The 19013-nt window shown below is 42.1% G+C and overlaps 1 protein-coding gene across 1 annotated transcript in view; it reads right to left on the reverse strand.

The window, feature by feature from the left end:
- Positions 1-8145: 8145 nt before the first annotated feature.
- Positions 8146-19013, reverse strand: part of DHX15 (DEAH-box helicase 15) — a 71440-nt gene continuing 60572 nt past the window's right edge. The window contains exon 14 of the mRNA XM_049630390.1: positions 8146-18333. Within this exon, the coding sequence (XP_049486347.1) occupies positions 18216-18333 (118 nt within the window). The 3' untranslated portion in view covers positions 8146-18215. The remainder of the gene's footprint in view (positions 18334-19013) is intronic.

A 19013-nucleotide genomic window follows, 5' to 3' on the forward strand; every position in this document is an offset into this window, starting at 1 on the left:
CCCTCCCCACCAGGAACTTACGGTCACACGGGGAGCGATACGCCCACTCTGTCCACCCTGACTCCACCAAAAGTTGAATACCAGAGCTGTCACAAGGCAGTGAACATCCGCCAAGTACGAAGAGGGCTATCAGGCTGAGGACGGAATGGGCTAGGGCGGAATGAGAAGGTAAGGATGGGACGAGATGGGGAATGCCCTGAGCAGCCGCCCAGATAGACGTGAGCACAGAAGAACCCACGGGGTGAGCCAGCTGGCGAAGGCGGGCCTAAGGGATGATTTCCAGGCTGAGTTTCCCCAAAAGCAGACCCTGAGACGGAAATTCAGTGTGTCTATTTTGCAAGCGGGAACGTGATCCCTGAAAGTCCTGGTAGGAAAACGGGGCAGGGAAGGAAGCTAATAGAAGGGCCATGGTCAAGGTTCATGTTGCCAGGGCATCTGGAGCTCGGTCGTGGGAGACGGTGCAGAACGTGCTTGAGAATCATCCAATGAAGGGGAGAAGAGGTGTTCATATACAACCTTCCCCACCGCAGTCTGGCTCAAGGCTGCTCCTGGGGCCACTACCTCTTCAAGCCTGCCCGCAGCTGGCAGCTCGGGGAGCCAGGCACAAGAGCTTAGTCCCAGGGGCCTGCGACAGTCACCAATCCGCCTGACTGCCTTTGCATGGAGCCAGGTCGGCCAGGATTTCTCTATCCCCAGCGGTATCATAAAACCTATCAAGTGGCTCGCTGAAGGCTGGGAAGTTTGGGGCCAGATGGAACCTGGGAGAAGGAATGTTCTGAAGAGGGGTACTATTTTCTGAAACTCCAGAGCCCAGGGAATGTTTCAAAAGCCACACAGCAAAGGCAGGGAGTGAATCCAGATGATCTCCCCAGCTCCCCTCCAGCTCTGCTGATCTCTGAGAACGATTAGGAGGAAACAAATCTGCTCTTCCTGGGAAGTCCTGCGAGCCATTGGGCTCACCTTTGTCCTCTGCCCAGCACAGCAGCCCAAATCCCTACAATTCTGGTTTAAAAAAGCCCCTGGTCTTGGACCAGGCACTTTTGTTTTTCTCATTTCTCCATTTGCCATGTAGAATTAATGCCGATTTCTTGCTGGCAACGTGCTGTGTGTTTGAAGCATTCTGTCATTTAAGCAGAGTGCCCTCATTTTCCTGAAAGATCTGAGGATGAAATGTACAAACTACACTAAGAATACAGGTGAAGCAGGAATGTCATTTAGGAAGCCTTTAACTTAGAGGGCTCGTATCGCAAACAAGATCTCTCCTTCCTTCACTCATTTCAGCAAATACTTCATGGAGCCCCTACTTTCTGCCAGAGAAGTGAAAAAAAGCCAAGCCTCTACTCTCATATATAAATAAAAACATACATTTATATACATTTACAGTCAGGCTGTAATCAGTGCTATGAAAAAGAAAGAAAGCAGTGGAAATAGCAATAGGGAAGTGTGTTATCTGAAATAGGTCCCTGTGAGTAAGGGGCACATGAGTAGAGAGGGACTTAAGAAGGTAAAGGAGGTGAGGAAGGAAGCCATGTGGGTTTGTGGGGGAGATTTTAAGAAGAGGGAACCAGAAGGCATTACCATACTGGCTTAGAGCTTTTGCAGGAAACCCGATACAGGTTGTATTCGTTTCGCTTGCTGCCGTAACAAAGTATCATAAATCTAGCAGCATCAGGAATTTGGTCAGAGTTTCAAGATGGGTCTTACAGGCTAAAAATCATGCTGTCAACAGATGTGCATTTCTTCTGTGAGCTCTAGAGGACAACCTGTTTCCCTGCCTCCCCTTAGAGCTTCTAGAAGCACCTGTTGCACCACCCAGATGTGAAGTCCCACAGCTGTGCAAGTGCTGGGAGCCAGGGCCTTAAGAACCACTCCAAACGTCCCACCCTTAACGTCCCCAAGCCCTGAGCCATGTCACTCAACAGAATAATTCTAAGAAGGGAGAAGCAGACTGGGTACAGCTGGAGGCAGTTCCAGAGGCGTAACTGGGGAGGGGGGTTGGGCGGGACTGGGTAGCCTAGTGTTTTCATTCCCCAAGTGCTTACCTTAGCCTCACAAAGGCCCCCAACTCATTCCTCTTGGCTAATTTAAGGGAATGACACCTGGTGTAACGAAACTGAAATTTAAAGAGGAGACAGCATGGAATGAGAAGAAAATTAAATCTGGAGGAGGAAAATGGATCCTAGGCCTACACGTGAGAACTTGGGCTAGTTGCTTCTCAAACTTTGTAGAGGTTGGGCTGGCTTCACTGCAAAGGGGACTTTCTTTCCTGCTCTACCTGATGCATAGTTCCTAGTCATTTACAAATAAGCCACAATAATAATCTATTGGGTACTTGTTCCATGGCTAGGAACTACGTTCTTTAAATATGTTACATATTTTTATGCTTAATATATACTAATACATATGTATGAGAAGTAGATGCCAATACTTCCCCCATTTTATTGTTTTAATGTTGATTTATTTTTGAGAGAGACGGAGACAGAATGCGAGTGGGTTAGGGGCAGAGAGGGAGGGAGGCAAAGAATCCGAAGCAGGCTCCAGGCTCCAGGCTCCGAGCTGTCAGCACAGAGCCTGACACAGGGCTAGAACCCACGAGCTGTGAGATCATGACCTGAGCCGAAGTCGGACACTCAACCGACTGAGCCACCCGGGCGCCCCAATACTTTCCCCATTTTAGATGACAAAACGGCAAGGGTAAGTAATTTCCTCAGTGGATCCAGGACTGGAAGGCAAGTCTGTCTTATCAACAAGGGCCCGTGGCGTTAGGTTAGTGGAAATCAGGAATGAAAGAAACATATCCTCGGAGGATCTTGGATCTATGATGACTTTTAAGACCTAAGATTTCATTTTAGCCTCTTCTTTTTTAAGACGTTATTTCTGGGGCGCCTGGGTGGCGCAGTCGGTTAAGCGTCCGGCTTCAGCCAGGTCACGATCTCGCGGTCCGTGAGTTCGAGCCCCGCGTCAGGCTCTGGGCTGATGGCTCGGAGCCTGGAGCCTGTTTCCGATTCTGTGTCTCCCTCTCTCTCTGCCCCTACCCCGTTCATGCTCTGTCTCTCTCTGTCCCAGGAATGAATTAAAAAAAAAAAAAACGTTGAAAAAAAAAATTAAAAAAAAAAAAAAGACGTTATTTCTTTTGAGAGACAGTGTGTGCACACTGTGGGGGAGGGGTGCTGAGAGAGAGAGAGAGAGAGAGAGAGAGAGAGAGAGAGAGAATCCCAAGAGGGCTCCGTGAGACCCAGGGCTTGAACTCACACACCAGGAGATCATGCCCTGAGCCAAAACCAAGAGTCAGACGCTTAACTGACTTGACCCACCCAGGATGCCCTAGACTCTTTTTTTTTTAAAAGCAGGTTCCATGCCCGACGTGGGGCTTGAACTCACGACCCCAAGATCAAGGGTCCCATGCTCTACCAACCGAGCCAGCCAGGTGTCCCTAAAAGATTTCACTGTAGATACAACTCACAGCTGTGCCTTTACCTTAAGGCTTAATTGATTGGTTAGGCCTGTAGGTCAGACAGCACAATACCAAGTAAGACCCGTGTGCGTTCCGTGCACATGAGGCAGGGTAGGGTTATATTTTAAGAACAAACAGTCCTCAAACGTCAGTGGCTTCTGTAGCCCAAGTTTATTTCTTGCTCATCTCCACCTGAGGTCATCTGGGAACTCTGCTGTGTCCCCTCCACTGGCAAGTTGCCGGGGCCGAGGGAGAGGGAGCCCGGGAAGGGCACCCTGTGCTCTTAGAGCCTCCACTCAGATGTGCCCCTGTCACTTCTGCTCCGTCCCGTCGGCTCAAGCAAATCACCCGGGGCATGCGAAAACCCACCGTACTCCTGGAACCAAAAATATCTGGAGGACTGCCTTCACGACTACCACAGGGATCTTACGGTTCACAAAAGCGTTCGTCACCATGACTACTACCCAACTTAATTCTCACAAAACCCAAGACAGCGATTAATTAGTTAAATGCGATTAATTCAATTATAAGCTGTCCACCAAAGACCAGAACGAAGTCAGAGAAAATACACGTGAGAGAGGGCCTTGAGTCTTATGAAATAGAGGAGGTGTGAATCTGCCACCTGCTTAGCTCAAGGCTTGCCTGCCTCTTAAAGCGCGTCTTCATGAAGAGCGGGACTCTTGTAAATGGACTCTGAATGAAGGTCAACTATACCAATTCTTAGCTTAAAAATTGTAATCTTCCAACATTGAAGGGGGAAATGGCCACATTTCCCCTCTTGAAATAGTCCAGCATGTATCTCTAACATCTCCCCTCTACGGGGAGATTTAATTTGAACTATATAATGATTTTAGCCTTAAGAAATGACTTTAGAGTCTAACCCCCCCCCCCCCCCCCCCCCCCCCACCGCCCAAGTGAATGATGAGACCCCACTTGATGCCTCTCTGAAAGATCAGGGAAGGAACAGAGGCTCAGCTCTCGAGTAACAAGGACAATGGGCAAAGAAGCGATTCAGAATCCCCACCTCCTCAAGGCAAGTCCCTGTGAAGGGATAACGTAGAGGAGTCTCAAGAACCGTGTGGCTCTCCTGGTCTGGCCCCTGGCTCAGTATTTCAGCTACTTCCTCCGCGGTGGAGCTAAAAGCGGGAGGCAGGAGGCCAAGAACCGAACTCTCTTTTTCCTAGTTAACCCCCCAAAGAAATGCTTTGGTTTCCAAGCCTGACCACGGGGTGTCGGGCTTCGGGCAAAAAGAAAATAAATAGACATGGTTTATCAACCCCACTTAACAGCGCCAATAGAACTCGTGAGATCTGCTAAAAGGACAGGACTAATCGGCTGGCCCAAGTATGTCAATATGTCAGGGAGAGTTTACTAAACTTTCACCCAGCTGATTGCATCAACTACTATTTATCTTTTCGACATCTGTACAAATAATTCATTAGGCAGCACAGTGATGGGGCCTCATTCGTTTCTTCTGATTAAAGATGGAGGAGCGATTAACCTCTACATCCAACAATTCTAGACCCAGATAACCTGAGAGCTTCGTACAACACCTGGAAATGCAGAAGAAAAAAAAATCTAACAAGATCTCTGATAATGCACAGCCGGGAATGCCAAGAAACGGGAAATCCCTGGGATGGGAATGGTAGGAACGGACTGAGAATTCAAATGATGATGTGACTGGCTGGGCATATACTTTGACATTTGCCAAACTTGGCAAGACCGAGGCAGGAGGGATGCAAATTAAGGGTGGAGTAAAACTTTGATTTCTCCATAAAGCCTGGGCCTTCAAGAGACCATGTCCCAAGAGGCACAGAGATAGGACAACGAAGGCCGGCTTCGCACTGGTTTGGACTGGGGAGAACATGGCTGGAGGGAGAAGTTAATGGGGCTTTGGGGTCTGCTCTCCCTACCCTCCACCTGCACTACCAAAGTTTAAAACGCAGCTCTCACCAGTCCTAGACCTTTGGCAGGTTACATAACCTCACAGGGCCTAGTTTTCCTTGGCTGGGCCTTTGTGAAAAATGGATTAAATTCAGTGCATGTTAAGTGCTTAATCAGCACAAGACCTGTAACATAAAAGTAGTGTTCAAAAAATGATAGGGCAAATCAAAATGTGTTTGAAATGTGCTTTTCTTCCAGAGTTCAACAGATTTTTCCTTCTTAAGAAAGTCAGAAAATGGTATGCATTATCCAAAAATTTAATGAAAAAAAAAAAATAAACTAGATCATTAGTTTTAAAGGGTCAATAGTTTACAGCCATATCAGATCCTAATCACGTGATTAGAAAATTAGCTAAAGGTTCAAAACTTCCTTCATGGTGAAATAACTAAAATAATGCACACATACAAGTTTTGGTAACTATCATCCACGGTCTTTTAATGCCGCCGGTACAGTTCAAAAGCCACTTTTGTTTATTTGGGGAAAGCAGAAAATTAGGTGGAACTAAAAGCCACCATGTATGTAACTGGATATGGGGGGAAAGCCCTGACTCGGAATGAGGAGACAAAATAAACTGAATGACCTTGAAGAGAATTTGGTTATCTCAAGGCCTTGGTTTTCTCTGAAAATGAGGGTCTGAAATCAAGGACTTCTGAGGTCCCTTCCAGCACTCTCTTTGATTTTATGACAGCCGTTGCAATCCCAACAGAAACTAACTATCCATTTGGCCCTCCCATTCCACAGAAGCAAAACACACGGTATCATTTTAAGAGTCAGAGTCAAATTCTTGTTTTGAATTTTAAAGTGCTACATACATGACTGCTAAGGTTAAAGCTTCTCTCTTTCAAAAATCGAAAAGGTTGAATCATCAGAGGATAAAACCCATCACCACTGCAAACCAAAGTGGATTTTCAACCTAGTAGAAAATCTGAATTGACAAAGCATGCAAAAATTAGCTCAAATAGCTGCAGCCTTCCTCTACGAGTATCCTGGCAAATGCTCAGTGGTTTAAGTGTTGACTGTTTATGCTGCAGGAAGCAATGAGGCTGGAAGCGTGAATGTGATATGCCCAGACTCTAGAATCTTCACTCAACAGAGAAGAAGTCTTCTTCAAGGAAAAAGAACACAAGTAAAAAATTACAAATTCTTAGAATTGTTTAATTGTTTCCACAGGACTGGGGGGTGAGGGGTGACACATGGGGTGAAATCACCAACTGTCATTCATGTTGCAAATTTCCAATTTTTACAGTCACTGGATTTACATACATTTTGTAGGTGACGTTTCTTTCTCCAGGTACATAGTGAAAGACATTGTCCAAAATAACTTTTGATATAAAATAGAACTTAGAAAGAAAAATCACTTAAGAAATCAAATCTTATATAAGGGAGTACTTTAAACCACAGCATTCACACATTTGACTGTGGATCCCAAATGCTTATCTAAACAGAGCCAACGCAATTAAACTGCCTTCACTCAAAATGGTGTCACAAGGCAACTACCCTATTTACAAGCCACTGATAAGTTATGACAACACTATTTCATAGCCTGTCACTGTATTTCTTTTAACCCCCCGGCTCTAGGATTCAGGATTTCCTCAACACTAAGGACTTATCTCAAATATTTTAGTGCAGAACAGTAGGGGGAAAAAAAAAAAAAAAAAACAAACCAGGGTGGCAACGCTGTATTCAGAACCTAGATAATGACTTGGAAATAAAAAGAGGGATGGGCCCTGGGAAGTGATGAACTGCCACTTATCTAAGCTTTTTTTTTTTTTTTTAATAAAGAGCAAAACTTTGAAACTAACTTACAAAGATTAAAGCTAAGCAGGCCTAGGAATTCTGTGGGAAAGCCAATGGCCATGGAAAACTCTTAGGTCACTATCAGTCTTTGTATTTTTCAGATATGATTTAGTAATAATAAATATGAATATATGATCAATGGTGTTTATATATTTGCTAACGGAAGAAGTTGGGCAAGTAATACCTGATACTCCCTTTCGTAACATCAGTGAATTTTGAAAAAGTACTTCTCTAGATATACCCATACAATAGCTATCAGTAATAAAAGCTATCGGTATTACTTTTTAATATGAAATATAACAAGCTCATGCCATTTAAGTTTTATTTTTTTTCTTCCTTCCTTTATGAGACCGAAAAGAAATGCTACAGAGGAAAAATAATAATTTATGCCAAACAGTTCCAAAACCCTTCTGTAAGTCTGAACACCTGCTCCTGCCTGCCTCACTGTGCCAAAACCCTTGTCGTGAGACTAAAAACGAAGGTCAAAACAAGTAAGGCCTGGGGCACCTGGGTGGATCAGTCGGTTACGCGTCCGACTCCGATTTCGGCTCAGGTCATGAGCTCAACAGTCTGTGGGATAGAACTCCACGTGGAGCTCTGCACCGACAGTGCGAACCTGTCTGGAATCCTCTCCCTCACCCTCTGCCCCTCCCCCGCTCGTGTGACATGCTCTATCAAAATAAATAAACGTAAACAAAAAAAAAAAGGAAAAGAAAAACAAGTAAGGCCTTCCCCTGGAAACTTCAACTAGAGGTTTAAAGAGGGCATGATGCTGAGTTCACCCAGTACATCAATACTTTGTGGTCATTTATTTGTAAATCAGATGATGACTTCAGCAGATTGGAGCACAAGATCTATCAACAGGTACAGTCACAGACACTACACTCTGTCAATACATAAATACAATCTGGATTACCCGTGAAAAGCTTGTGATTCCTTTCAATACATCCAATACATTCCGGATACTTCCCTGAAAGCATCCCCTACCATGAAATCAAGAAGGGAAAGCATTCAGGTGACGCAGATCTGCTTGTCTTGGTCACAGCAGAGTATCGATGTTTACACAGGGGAATCTCTTTCCAAGGGACTTCACGAGAATCCAAAGAGTCAGGGAAAAAGCAAGACCGATCTCTGGAAAGAGGTCACAATAATTATTTCAAGTTCCATATAAAGAACAGAGGTTTGGGTCGCCGGGATAGCTCAGTTGATTACGTGGCTGATTCTCCTGGTTTCGGCTCAGGTCACGATCTCACGGTACAGGAGTTCAAACCCCACGTCAGGCTCCACACTGCTAGTGCTGCCCGCGGGGAGCCTGCTTGGGATTCTCTCACTCCTCCCCTGCCCCTCTCTCAAAACAAATACGTTTAAAAAAAAAAAAAAAAATAGAGCTTTATTAAGGCCCCCACAAAATACCTACTTAATTCATATGTTTAACAGTGGAATAGGAAAAGCTGTCAATTATGGGCATCCATTGGACCAGAAGTTCTGGGTTATTTCATTTAGTGAACCGAACACTTTATGTAAAGTACTATAATCAAGCCTCCCCTTATACAAATGAGGAATCAGGTTAGGGTAAGTCACAAATCCACAATCTTACTGCTGGGTAAGGGCAGAGATGGGGTTTAAAACCTGATTGGAAAAGGAAAAAATAAAATCCGGTCTGTTTACCAAAGTGCATTACATCATATTCTTGCCCCATTCCATTACATACCCTTGAACAATCTGCTTTTTAGTCTAATGGGTGAAAAGAGTAGGAAGTCTTAAGTTCTATCACTGCCAGTAATAAGGGAACAGTGATATAAAAAACCAAACCCAAGAAAGCCACAGAAGTCGTATTTGTAAAATATCTGCTGAAGAGTTACTTCATACCAGGCCTAGGGTTAGGTACTAGGGACAGAGACAAGCAACACAGCTCTAGGACGCCCAGCCTGGTGGAGAAAAACAGCCTCAAATACTCTGTACTGAAAGTAGAGAAATGAGAGAGACAATCTATCATCACGATGGCTCCAAGTCACGGGGAAAAGCAGTTTAGTGTGAATGAGCAGGAGGAAATAAACACGCTTCACTTTGGTTTGCAAACATTTCTCACTAGTATATTTTTTAAGTTTATTTATTTTGAAAGCGCGCGAGAGAGAGAGTACATGCAAGTGTGGGAGGAAGAGAGAGAGAGAGAGAGAGAGACAGAATCCTGAATAGGCTCCGTGTGCTCAGCACAGAGCCTGATGCGGGGACTCGATCTCATGAATGAGGAGATCATCATCTGAGCCAAAATCAAGGATTGTACAACTCAACTGGCTGAGCCACCCAGGCACCCCGGTTGGAAATATTTCTAATCCCAAAACTGAACAAATGACTTTTGGATTATGTTCGCTTCAGACTTCCCTTCAGATTATATTCACTGATCCATTCTGAAAACACAATCAGGAGAAGGTTGCACTGAAAACCCACACTATAATAAACAAATTACCAGTTAAAAAAAGGTATCCTTATCAGACCCTTACAGCCCCACTTAAGGAGAGGACCAGGGATACAATAAAGTCCCCTTTCCATTTTCTGGTGAACATTAAACCAGAATGGAAAACTGTGGTCATAGAGATGCCTAATACACAATTCAGATAGTGCTCTAAACTTACGGGCATCACAATCTTAGGACCACGCAGCAGATCAAAAACTCCAAACTGGCTTTATATATCCAAGCTCCCTGGTAGACAGCTCAGGGGAAAATCATGTAGTACAGGGGCCCTTAGGCAGAGTAAGGAATAGCCAGTTGTGCTGTTAAGTGGCCACAGGACCTTGGAACTCAGTACCCCTCCACCCCAGAAAAATGGAAATAATGGAATATACCCCAGAGTTGTAAGGTTCGGTTCTGATAAAGGACTCTGAAGAGTTCCCATGAACTATTTTAAAAGTCGCTATTGATTGCTTTCTCTTTTCCTCCACCATGCCTGATCATTTCTACTGCCTTCAGTCTATCTTACTATTTCTTAGTGAAAACATGACCACAACCTGCAAGAGCAATCGACTCGTGTCAGTCCTCTACAATAAAAGGTACCCATTATTACACTTCTCCACTAATAAAGCAAAAATGGGGAAATGTGTTTCACCCTGCAAACAAGACATCTTGTACCAGAGTTGACATGAGCGGATCCTAATAATTACATTATTTTAAAGGGACAACTCTAAAGCAATCAGTCATTAGTTTCTGTACAAAGTCCTATATTTCTTGAAGGCGATTAAAGGTCTCCAGAAGGCAAGTGCAGACAGACATTCAAAGCTTAAAAACTATCTTCAACATCATCAATACAGCCCCTCTTAAATGTAAAAAGGTAAATAATAAAACATTAACGATCTTAAATCAAAGAAATTTCTTTCATTAATTAATCTGGGGAAGTAATGATTACACAAAACCACCAAATACAAAGCTTTAACAATGTTTAAGTATTTTACAAAATAGTACTGTATGTTTTTACACTAAGGAGAACTGAGATTGTACAATTAAGGGCAAATATACTCAAGTAATGTCATACATACATGATCACCATTCAGAGATGAAATTTCTCATCATTTCTGCTACAATTTACTGACGAGTTTATCATTCCTCAAAAATTAAAATGTTTCCCTTTTAAAGAACAACGTTAGCCCTGGTAGGTAAATCCTATGAATCAAATACAAGGTTCTTTGATAAGACACTAAACAGACCTAGTGCAATAAGGCTGAAATATTGCCCACAATCTAGCCTTAGCAATTCTACTTCTTAGCAATTCTACATCTAAAGTAAAACAACACACACCTCTGTAAGCATCAAAATAAATTTCCATTCATTAAGGGTTGTTAAGTAAGTCACTCCCTAAAATTGAGAGCATGCCTCATTTCACTCATCAGGCCTCAGATCTGGCTATGACAAAATTTCAATTGCCCAACGATTCATATAAAAAATGAATCTATGAGCTGAAATGAAGAGGCTTCTCAGCAAAGACATCACAACCATTACTGTGGAGTGAATGTATTCACCAATGCTACTGACCAAACATCACAGAAGCACAAGGCAGGAGGAAAATTCACAGATACTAGATGAGTTTATGGGGACAGCTGCCATCAATGATTCTTTTTAATGGCAAGATCTTAAAGATTTTACCACATTTCTTCACGCCTAGGCACCCCTATCAGGCTGCACAGCCTTCTCCCGATTTTTCCATTCCCAGGCTAAGACCACAGAAGAGGAACCAAAGAAGAAATCCATTGTCAACTTCACACATTACTTACTCCCCTCCCTCAAGCCTGAACTTGATCCCTGCACTCTCCCCCTAAGAGGCCATTTGAGTTGAGGTCCCTTAACTGTCCCTTCTTTATCCTAATATCTTTCTAAGGAAATTTTCTCATTTCTAAGGTGAACGCAACCAAGCTTGGCCTCAACCCCACTCTCTCCTGAGACATTAATTTGAAATTTCCCCCCACAACATGTTAAGATGGATGAACAGGGCAGAGGCAGAGAGAGGGACAGAGAATCTCAAGCAGGCAATGCACTGAAGCATGGAGCCTGAAGCGGGGCTCAAACCCACAAACCCAAAGATCACGATGTGAAGCGAAATCAGTCAGATGCTCAATAAACTGAGCCACCCAGGCGCCCCTAAAACAGGATCCCTCCTCTTGATCTCAATCCTAACCATACGACTTCTTGTAAAAAGTAGCCTTTGCAAGTCTTTTCCACTTCAAAACCCTCTCTCACTCAACATCGCCTACAGAGGCCAGGGGGGTGGCAGAGTGAATGAAGGCAAGGGGGTCTGGCAAACCAGAAGAGGCACCTACCTACAGGGGGCAGCCATAACCCCAGAGTAGCAGATTACCTCAAGTGCCACGCTTAAACGTCAGGAAGGCCTGTCCTGGCCAGACCTACGGGTATTTTGGGTTGAAATGCCCCATCAGGGCTACGTGAGGCAGACGGGCAGGCTGCCTCCGGCTCTCTTGGCTACCTGCTTGCAGCCTCCACCTTAATCCCTATGTAAGGTGGCTGAAGGCCAAACTACCAAAGCCGGTGGCCTTCTTCAACATGCACAGCCCTCATCCATCCCACCTTCCTGCAACACGAAGCGGCAAGAATCGTTCTCTCTCTCGGTCTCTCCTTCATCTCGCCCATTCCCTTACGAAGGATTCTGTCTGTAAATTTCTGCCATTTTTCTTCTAGCGGCAGCTAGGGTCTCCATAAAACGCTCTCAAGTCTGGATTCACAACTGGCACGCCACTCATTCGTTCACTCACACGCTAAACCAGCTGTCTTTAATCACTATTTTTTCTTTGTATCACTACTTTGTCTCTTGCTCTTTCACTCTTACTCTTCTGTTCAGTTTAATCTCACTACTTAGGTTATAGTATTTTTTCGAGCGGCGGCCAATGCCCACCTCCTACTCTATCCTCTCTGCTGAACTCAGATCCACTCTCAACCTGGCCTCCAAAGCCCTCCGTGACTCAACCCCAACCTACCTTCACAACCTCATCTGTCCTTACTCTATATCGTTGAAATAAATTTTAGGACCCAAACGGAGCCACTCCTGGCCGGAGTGCCACATCAGCAAACCAAGTCAGGTTAATTTTGGTTTGACCAGAAATGCCAAACGTCAAGCCAACTCTGGGCCTTCTCACCTCAAACAAGGTTGTCTACGTGGCTGACAACCAGACATTTTCTACTTGTCTCCCCTTGTTCTTTATTCTTTATCCTGTAAAAGCTTGTGGCCTTCTGCCCTGTTTTGCAGCTCTCTAAAAGGAGATGGTCTACCTTATGAAGTGTTTTTCTGTATCACCTAAATAGCCTTCTTTAACCGTTTCTCTAACAGTTTAGAGAACATGCTCCAGCCAAACTACGCTCCTTGCTGTCCCTTTAAGAGACCATCAAAACTGGCCCTGAACACCAAAGGTACAAACCATTAAAGGAATTAAGGAAGGATAAATTGGACTTATACAGTATTTAAAAGTTCTGTTTTTACAAAGACTCTTAAGAAAATGAAAGCCAGCAGGCGGGGACATTTGCAAAACGTGCATCTCAGTAAGAACTTAGATCCAGAACACCCAGGACTCTTAAACTCCACGATAAAACTCATTTTAAAAAGAGTGAAGGATGCGACCAGTCACTTCGCCAAAGAGGAGATATGAATGGCAAACGGGCACAAGAAAAGATGCTTGACACCGCTAAGTATTAGTCATTCGCGAAATGTAAACTGAAACCACAATGAAGAACTAAGATATACCTACTACAATGGCCAACAGAAAACAAAAATGGGTAACTACCAGGTTTTGGTGAGCTGCAGGGCAACTAAAACACCTGTACATTGCCGGTGGGACGGCAAAAAGGTACAGTACTTTGAAAAACTAGTTGGCACCTTCTCCTAAAATCCAACATGCACGTATCCTACAACCCAAGAGAAATAAAAACCCATATCCATACAAAGGTCTGCATGCAAACAGTTTTACTCACAATAGCCAAAAGCTGGAAATAACCCAACTTCCTAGCAACTAATAAATGCATGAACAAATATGGTACATACATAATGGACCATTATCCAGCAATCAACAGGAATGCACTGATACGTGCAGTATGGATGAAATCTTAAAAGTAATGAAAGAAACCAGATACAAAACCGCATACAGTAAGTACCATCCCATTTCTGACATTCTGGAAAAAGCAAAAACAGAAGGACAAAGTTAAGTGGTTGCAGAGCACTGGGGAGTGGGGCAAGAGGACCTGCTACAAAGAACAGGGGAAAGGAAGCCCTCTCGGTTGATGAAAATGCTGTGTAGACTGTGGTGATGATCACACAACTGCATAAACTGTTCACACTTAACACTGAAGACCTAAAAAGGGGGGGGATCATTTGAGTAAACTATGCATCAATTAAAGCGTAACTTTAAAAACGGTCTGAACTATGACTCTTGGCCTGAAATCCTGTTAATCGTCTAAGAAATCCTCCGTGCTGATTGAAAGCCTATTATGTGAGGTCCAACTAAAACTCCTCCACAAAATTTCCCGATTCCTTAACCCAGAAGTTGCAAGTGGCTGCCCAGAATCCAGCTTTAAGTGTTAAGAAAAAAATTTTACAGATTTCTAAAAGGAAGATTTCACCCATCATTTTGTTATTTCCAGTTTTGTTTGAAATACCATCAGGGATTTTGTGACAACACTTGCTTACTTATAACCCATCCTTCCTGATACCTATAGCTCTTTGATCCGTCTTATCACAGTCATTATACCATGCTTTATATTCAGACCTTTGCACATTTTTTAACTAGACCATAATTTGAGATGATCTCTGAATTATGAATCTACTCTTTATAATCCCACGCAATGCCTTTAAGAGCTGGTGCTTAATAAAATGAACAACCATCAGTACCACTAAGTAATTTCTAGAGAAATCCTATGAAGGAATACTACTAATGAAATGAAATCGCTGCTATCAGGGAGAATGTGAAAGAACAAAAATAAGAACAAACAAAAACACCCCAAGTTATTTAAATGTGGCTTTGCCAAGTTTATGACTTGAGTTCTCCATCACGTTCCATTTACTACAACCTACTATAATTACAAATGAAGGCCCTACAAAAAACAGCATCTTTTAAGAGAGAATAAAAAATAAGCCCACATATAAGCAAAAAATGTAAGAAAACTTGCCAAACCTAAGAACTCCCAGGTTGGGCTACATTTAGCACGCAACTGGTAACAGAGGTGGTGACAGAGAACTGCTTTTGCTAACTTTGGTTCAAATACTCTAGAAATGAGCAATCGCCAAGTCCAAGCTAGAGAATTCGGTCAAGCGAACCAGTGTCCATAATGTAGCCAGTGTACTCCAAGAGAAGGAATCAGAAGTCACTGCAGCAGCATGTTCTCAGTGCAAGATAAACTACTTGACCACCTGCACAATGGTTCTCTACGGGGCCATCTTACCCATCGGTACAGGGCTGGCGCATCACTCTAAATACCTAAGAACACAACTCCCCCCCCCCCCCCCCTTCTCTAAGATAAAAGGAAGTTTTAAAATTCAAATCATTGCTTAAATAGGTACATACCAAATCTGTCAACTTTATTTTTAAATTCACTAGATGGTGAGGTCTCTGAAGATTATCAATGCCCACGGTCTGTGAGGGTCTTTTCTTGGCCCTGAGCCACATGCCAAACTATCACATAAAAATTAGAGACCTGAAATTTACGGTAAGATTAATATGAACCAAAAGTATGCGGCGGATGTTTGAACGGTTAATGTGATCATAAGCTGCATTAACAGAAATGATGTCCTGTCTGGTCCCCTGAGAAATACAAGTTCCAGTTGAGACCACAGTACTGGCTACTGCCCAGTTGAGACCACAGTACTGACTACAATCCAAAGAATACCTAGCAGAATCAGGAATATTCAGGATTATCTAGCAACCATACCGAAGAGGGGAAAACAGGCTCTTCGGCCTAAATCAGAGTAAAGAAAGAAGACAAAGTTAAGTATCTAAATAGCATCATGCAGTAAAACAAACATCCTTATTTAACTAACTTTGCTCTAAAAGCAAGAAATAGGAACAATTAGTCACAGAGAAAGAAATTTTAACTCAGCATTTCTAGCAAACTATTAAGATGTCTTCGAAAGTAATGGTTTTCTTTAAAGTATCTGAACACAGGAGATAGCCATCAAAATTATGCACAAGAGAATCTGAAGGTGTTTGTGTTACCTTACAAGCCTCAAATCCTACGACTAAGTCATATGCTTTCTGTTTTGTGGGGTTCTGGCTAAGTAGTGTGACTGGAGGGGTGTATTTCGTCCTATTCCCCCACGTTGAGTTCATTTCCTCAACTTGTTGCCAAATCTCTACTTGCTGATGGCCTTCCTTTCTTATGCTACATTCACAACAAAAAGCAGCTCCACTATTTTGAGGCAAGAATTCTTCAAGAAAACAAGATCATCAAGAAAGATTTTCGCAGTATTAGGGACAACGTTTTACATTTAATTTTCTTGTTCCACACCACTGAGGGGATTCATTTGATAGTTGTAACCACCTAGGTAAACAAGGGAAATTGTAACCATTTTTGTATCCAATTGGCAAGCCTACAATAAATGGGTTAAAGGACACCAGTTTTAAGAGCCACACCTTTGTGAATAACATCAGTGCTTAAGACTCACAGCTTTGGTCAGATGTGGCCGGGCTTGCAAAACTGAACAGTGGGGTGGGCATGAGGGCAGAATAAAAAAGAGCTCAGCTCGCGCTACCGTTTCCACATAGCCACTCCCAGTGCACACTCATCACTTACCAAGATGTAAAGAGCACTGGCTGCTCCTAGAAACTCTGCCAAATGCCAACCTGCGTTCTTTACATCAGCATGGCAACTTGAGTTTCTCGTGAAGAAAACTTAATGGTCTCATTTAGGATTTTAAAAAGCACAAGATTAAACAATACACACGCGACACTGACATCTATTTAAAACTAGATAGATGGTCACATTATAAGAAGATGCAACTGAAAAAAAAATGCAACATAATACTTTGGCAAAAGGTGCCGGTTTAGGGGAAACAAATCTAAGTGCCCAGATTTTCTTAACATAATCTAAAAAAAAATAAATAAATAAAAATAAAAAAATTCTAGCAGATAATGTTGCCAATACTTAAAGCAGAATAAATTGTTAGGGTAACCTAAAATATCATCTCAGCATGTAAATTATTCCATGAAAAGAACATGAGGCATTTCCAGAAGCATCTGAACTCTTCTAAGCCACCGGCATCGTTTAAGAACAGCTACCTACACACTAAAAAGTATACAGCCTGAAAAATTCTAATCTGCCCAATTAACGCCCTTAAACTGCGTTAAGATGTATGCTTCAAGGTACATTTAAATTCCAACTACACACACCTATAAATTCCCTTTAACATTTAAATATTTGTAAAAGAGAGGGAGGAAGAGAAGACGGGAGTCCAGACATTAATGAGTACAGTATTTAATCTTTAAGTGAAAGGAAGTGATTTATTACAGGCCCTTTGATGGGTCACACCAAACACCTCATTTGCTGTTAAAAAGGTGTTTTTAACTTGTCTACTGCCTGTCACAGGAAATGGAAAGTCAAATTCACATTTTAACACACTAATTACTTTGTAGACTGCATAAACTATCCAACACCAAGACTCTAGTAAAATGGACTAAGATCTGTAACATAACATCACTCCCTACTATCTACTTAATACAAATACATGTTGGTTTCAGAAGCTAGGGTGTTTCTCTTGTATAGAAAAGATCTACTAAAAATGTGGTGCAAAATCAGCCTTATGAAATAAACTTTAAGACCAGAGAAAGCTATTCATTACTCTGCCTTGTGAATGAAAACCATATACTTTTATCCCATTAGACCACACCCTGATTAACCTAACAAAGTGCCACACTATGTTCTTGAAAATACTGCTTTAATGACTACTTTCTCTACGGAAGTAGGAAAGATTGTGGACCGATGCTAAGTATGTAATCATGGTATACTTACAATTTAAAAAAATAGCCCCATGCTTGAGAAGAAGCCATAAAGAGACTAGAACAAAGATATCAAAGTGCTTTGGCTGAAATTAGTATAAATAGACTTTATTGAAGTCAGTGCCTCTGTACTGAGACAGAAGATTGTGTCTACATAAGCACAAGTTGTAACATTTCACAACTTCTAAAAGGAATGTCAACAATTACAACGATCATGCATACCATGGTCGATAATCACATTTTAGAAGCATTTTCAACCATTTCTAAAGAAATGCTTATAACATTGTTATATATAGAACTACTTTCAATAAACTGCAAAACATTGATCGACTTTTCCAGTATGAGCTACAGTGTCAACACAAAAGGGAGGCATAAATGTTTAATTTATGAAATCAGAATGGAATATTTACTGTAAAGAAAAATTAAAAAGCTTTCAAATAAAGGCCATTATTGAACCAACGTGAAGAGCACAACTTGAACTTTTGAGTTCATTCATCTTTTAAAGCTGTCCTCTGAATAACTTCAGTTCTAAGCACTGAATTCAGTACTGTGAATATTCCTTGGATTGAAGTTTGGCAATGATGCGGTCCAACTGTCTCTTTGCTTCACACTGTGGGAAATTGCTCATGTCATAATATTGAGGGGCAATTTTCACCAACCTGTCCGGAAGGGGGGGAAAAATTACCAAATTAACATTTAATGAAAGTACTGGAGTTGCTAGTAGGATACGAATTACTCATTAATATAATGATGAACAAAGGCAAATCTACAAACCCAAATCAACATTAAAATTACAAATGCCTAACACCACTTTTAGAAATGCCTTATTTTAGTTAGCATGTTGGACTTTCCATAGACTTAAAAAAAAAAAAAAAAAAAAAAACCTGGAGATAAAATCTTTTAAAAACCTTTCTTTACATTAATACAAATATATGAAAATTAGACCACTAATCTCTTCACTTTAGAACACCGTTTTAACCAACCTCTCCAAGGTTAGAGTAACACAGGCTCTGTAGGAGAAATATCTTGGTATTCAAATGATTGGATCTTCTCAAAGTTTAATAACTATAAATATAGCTCTATACCCCAAAGAGTTCCCTTGACTGAATCTTTTTTAATGTTTGGCCATACAATTTTTTCTCAACAAAGCCTTTAAGATAAAATGGTAATGTCCTACACAAGTGTCAGAAGTCATGATAAATCTGTGTAGGAAAGAAAGCAGGCTCACAGCAAGTGTCATCAACTAAAAGAAGTGTTTTCAGTCCCACCATTCCCAGCTGACGGCTCCTATCTTAAGTTATAGAACGGATTCTGGCAAACCGACCAACCAACTAACCAA

Source organism: Panthera uncia, chromosome B1, assembly GCF_023721935.1.
Source record: "Panthera uncia isolate 11264 chromosome B1, Puncia_PCG_1.0, whole genome shotgun sequence".
Lineage (NCBI taxonomy): Eukaryota > Metazoa > Chordata > Mammalia > Carnivora > Felidae > Panthera > Panthera uncia.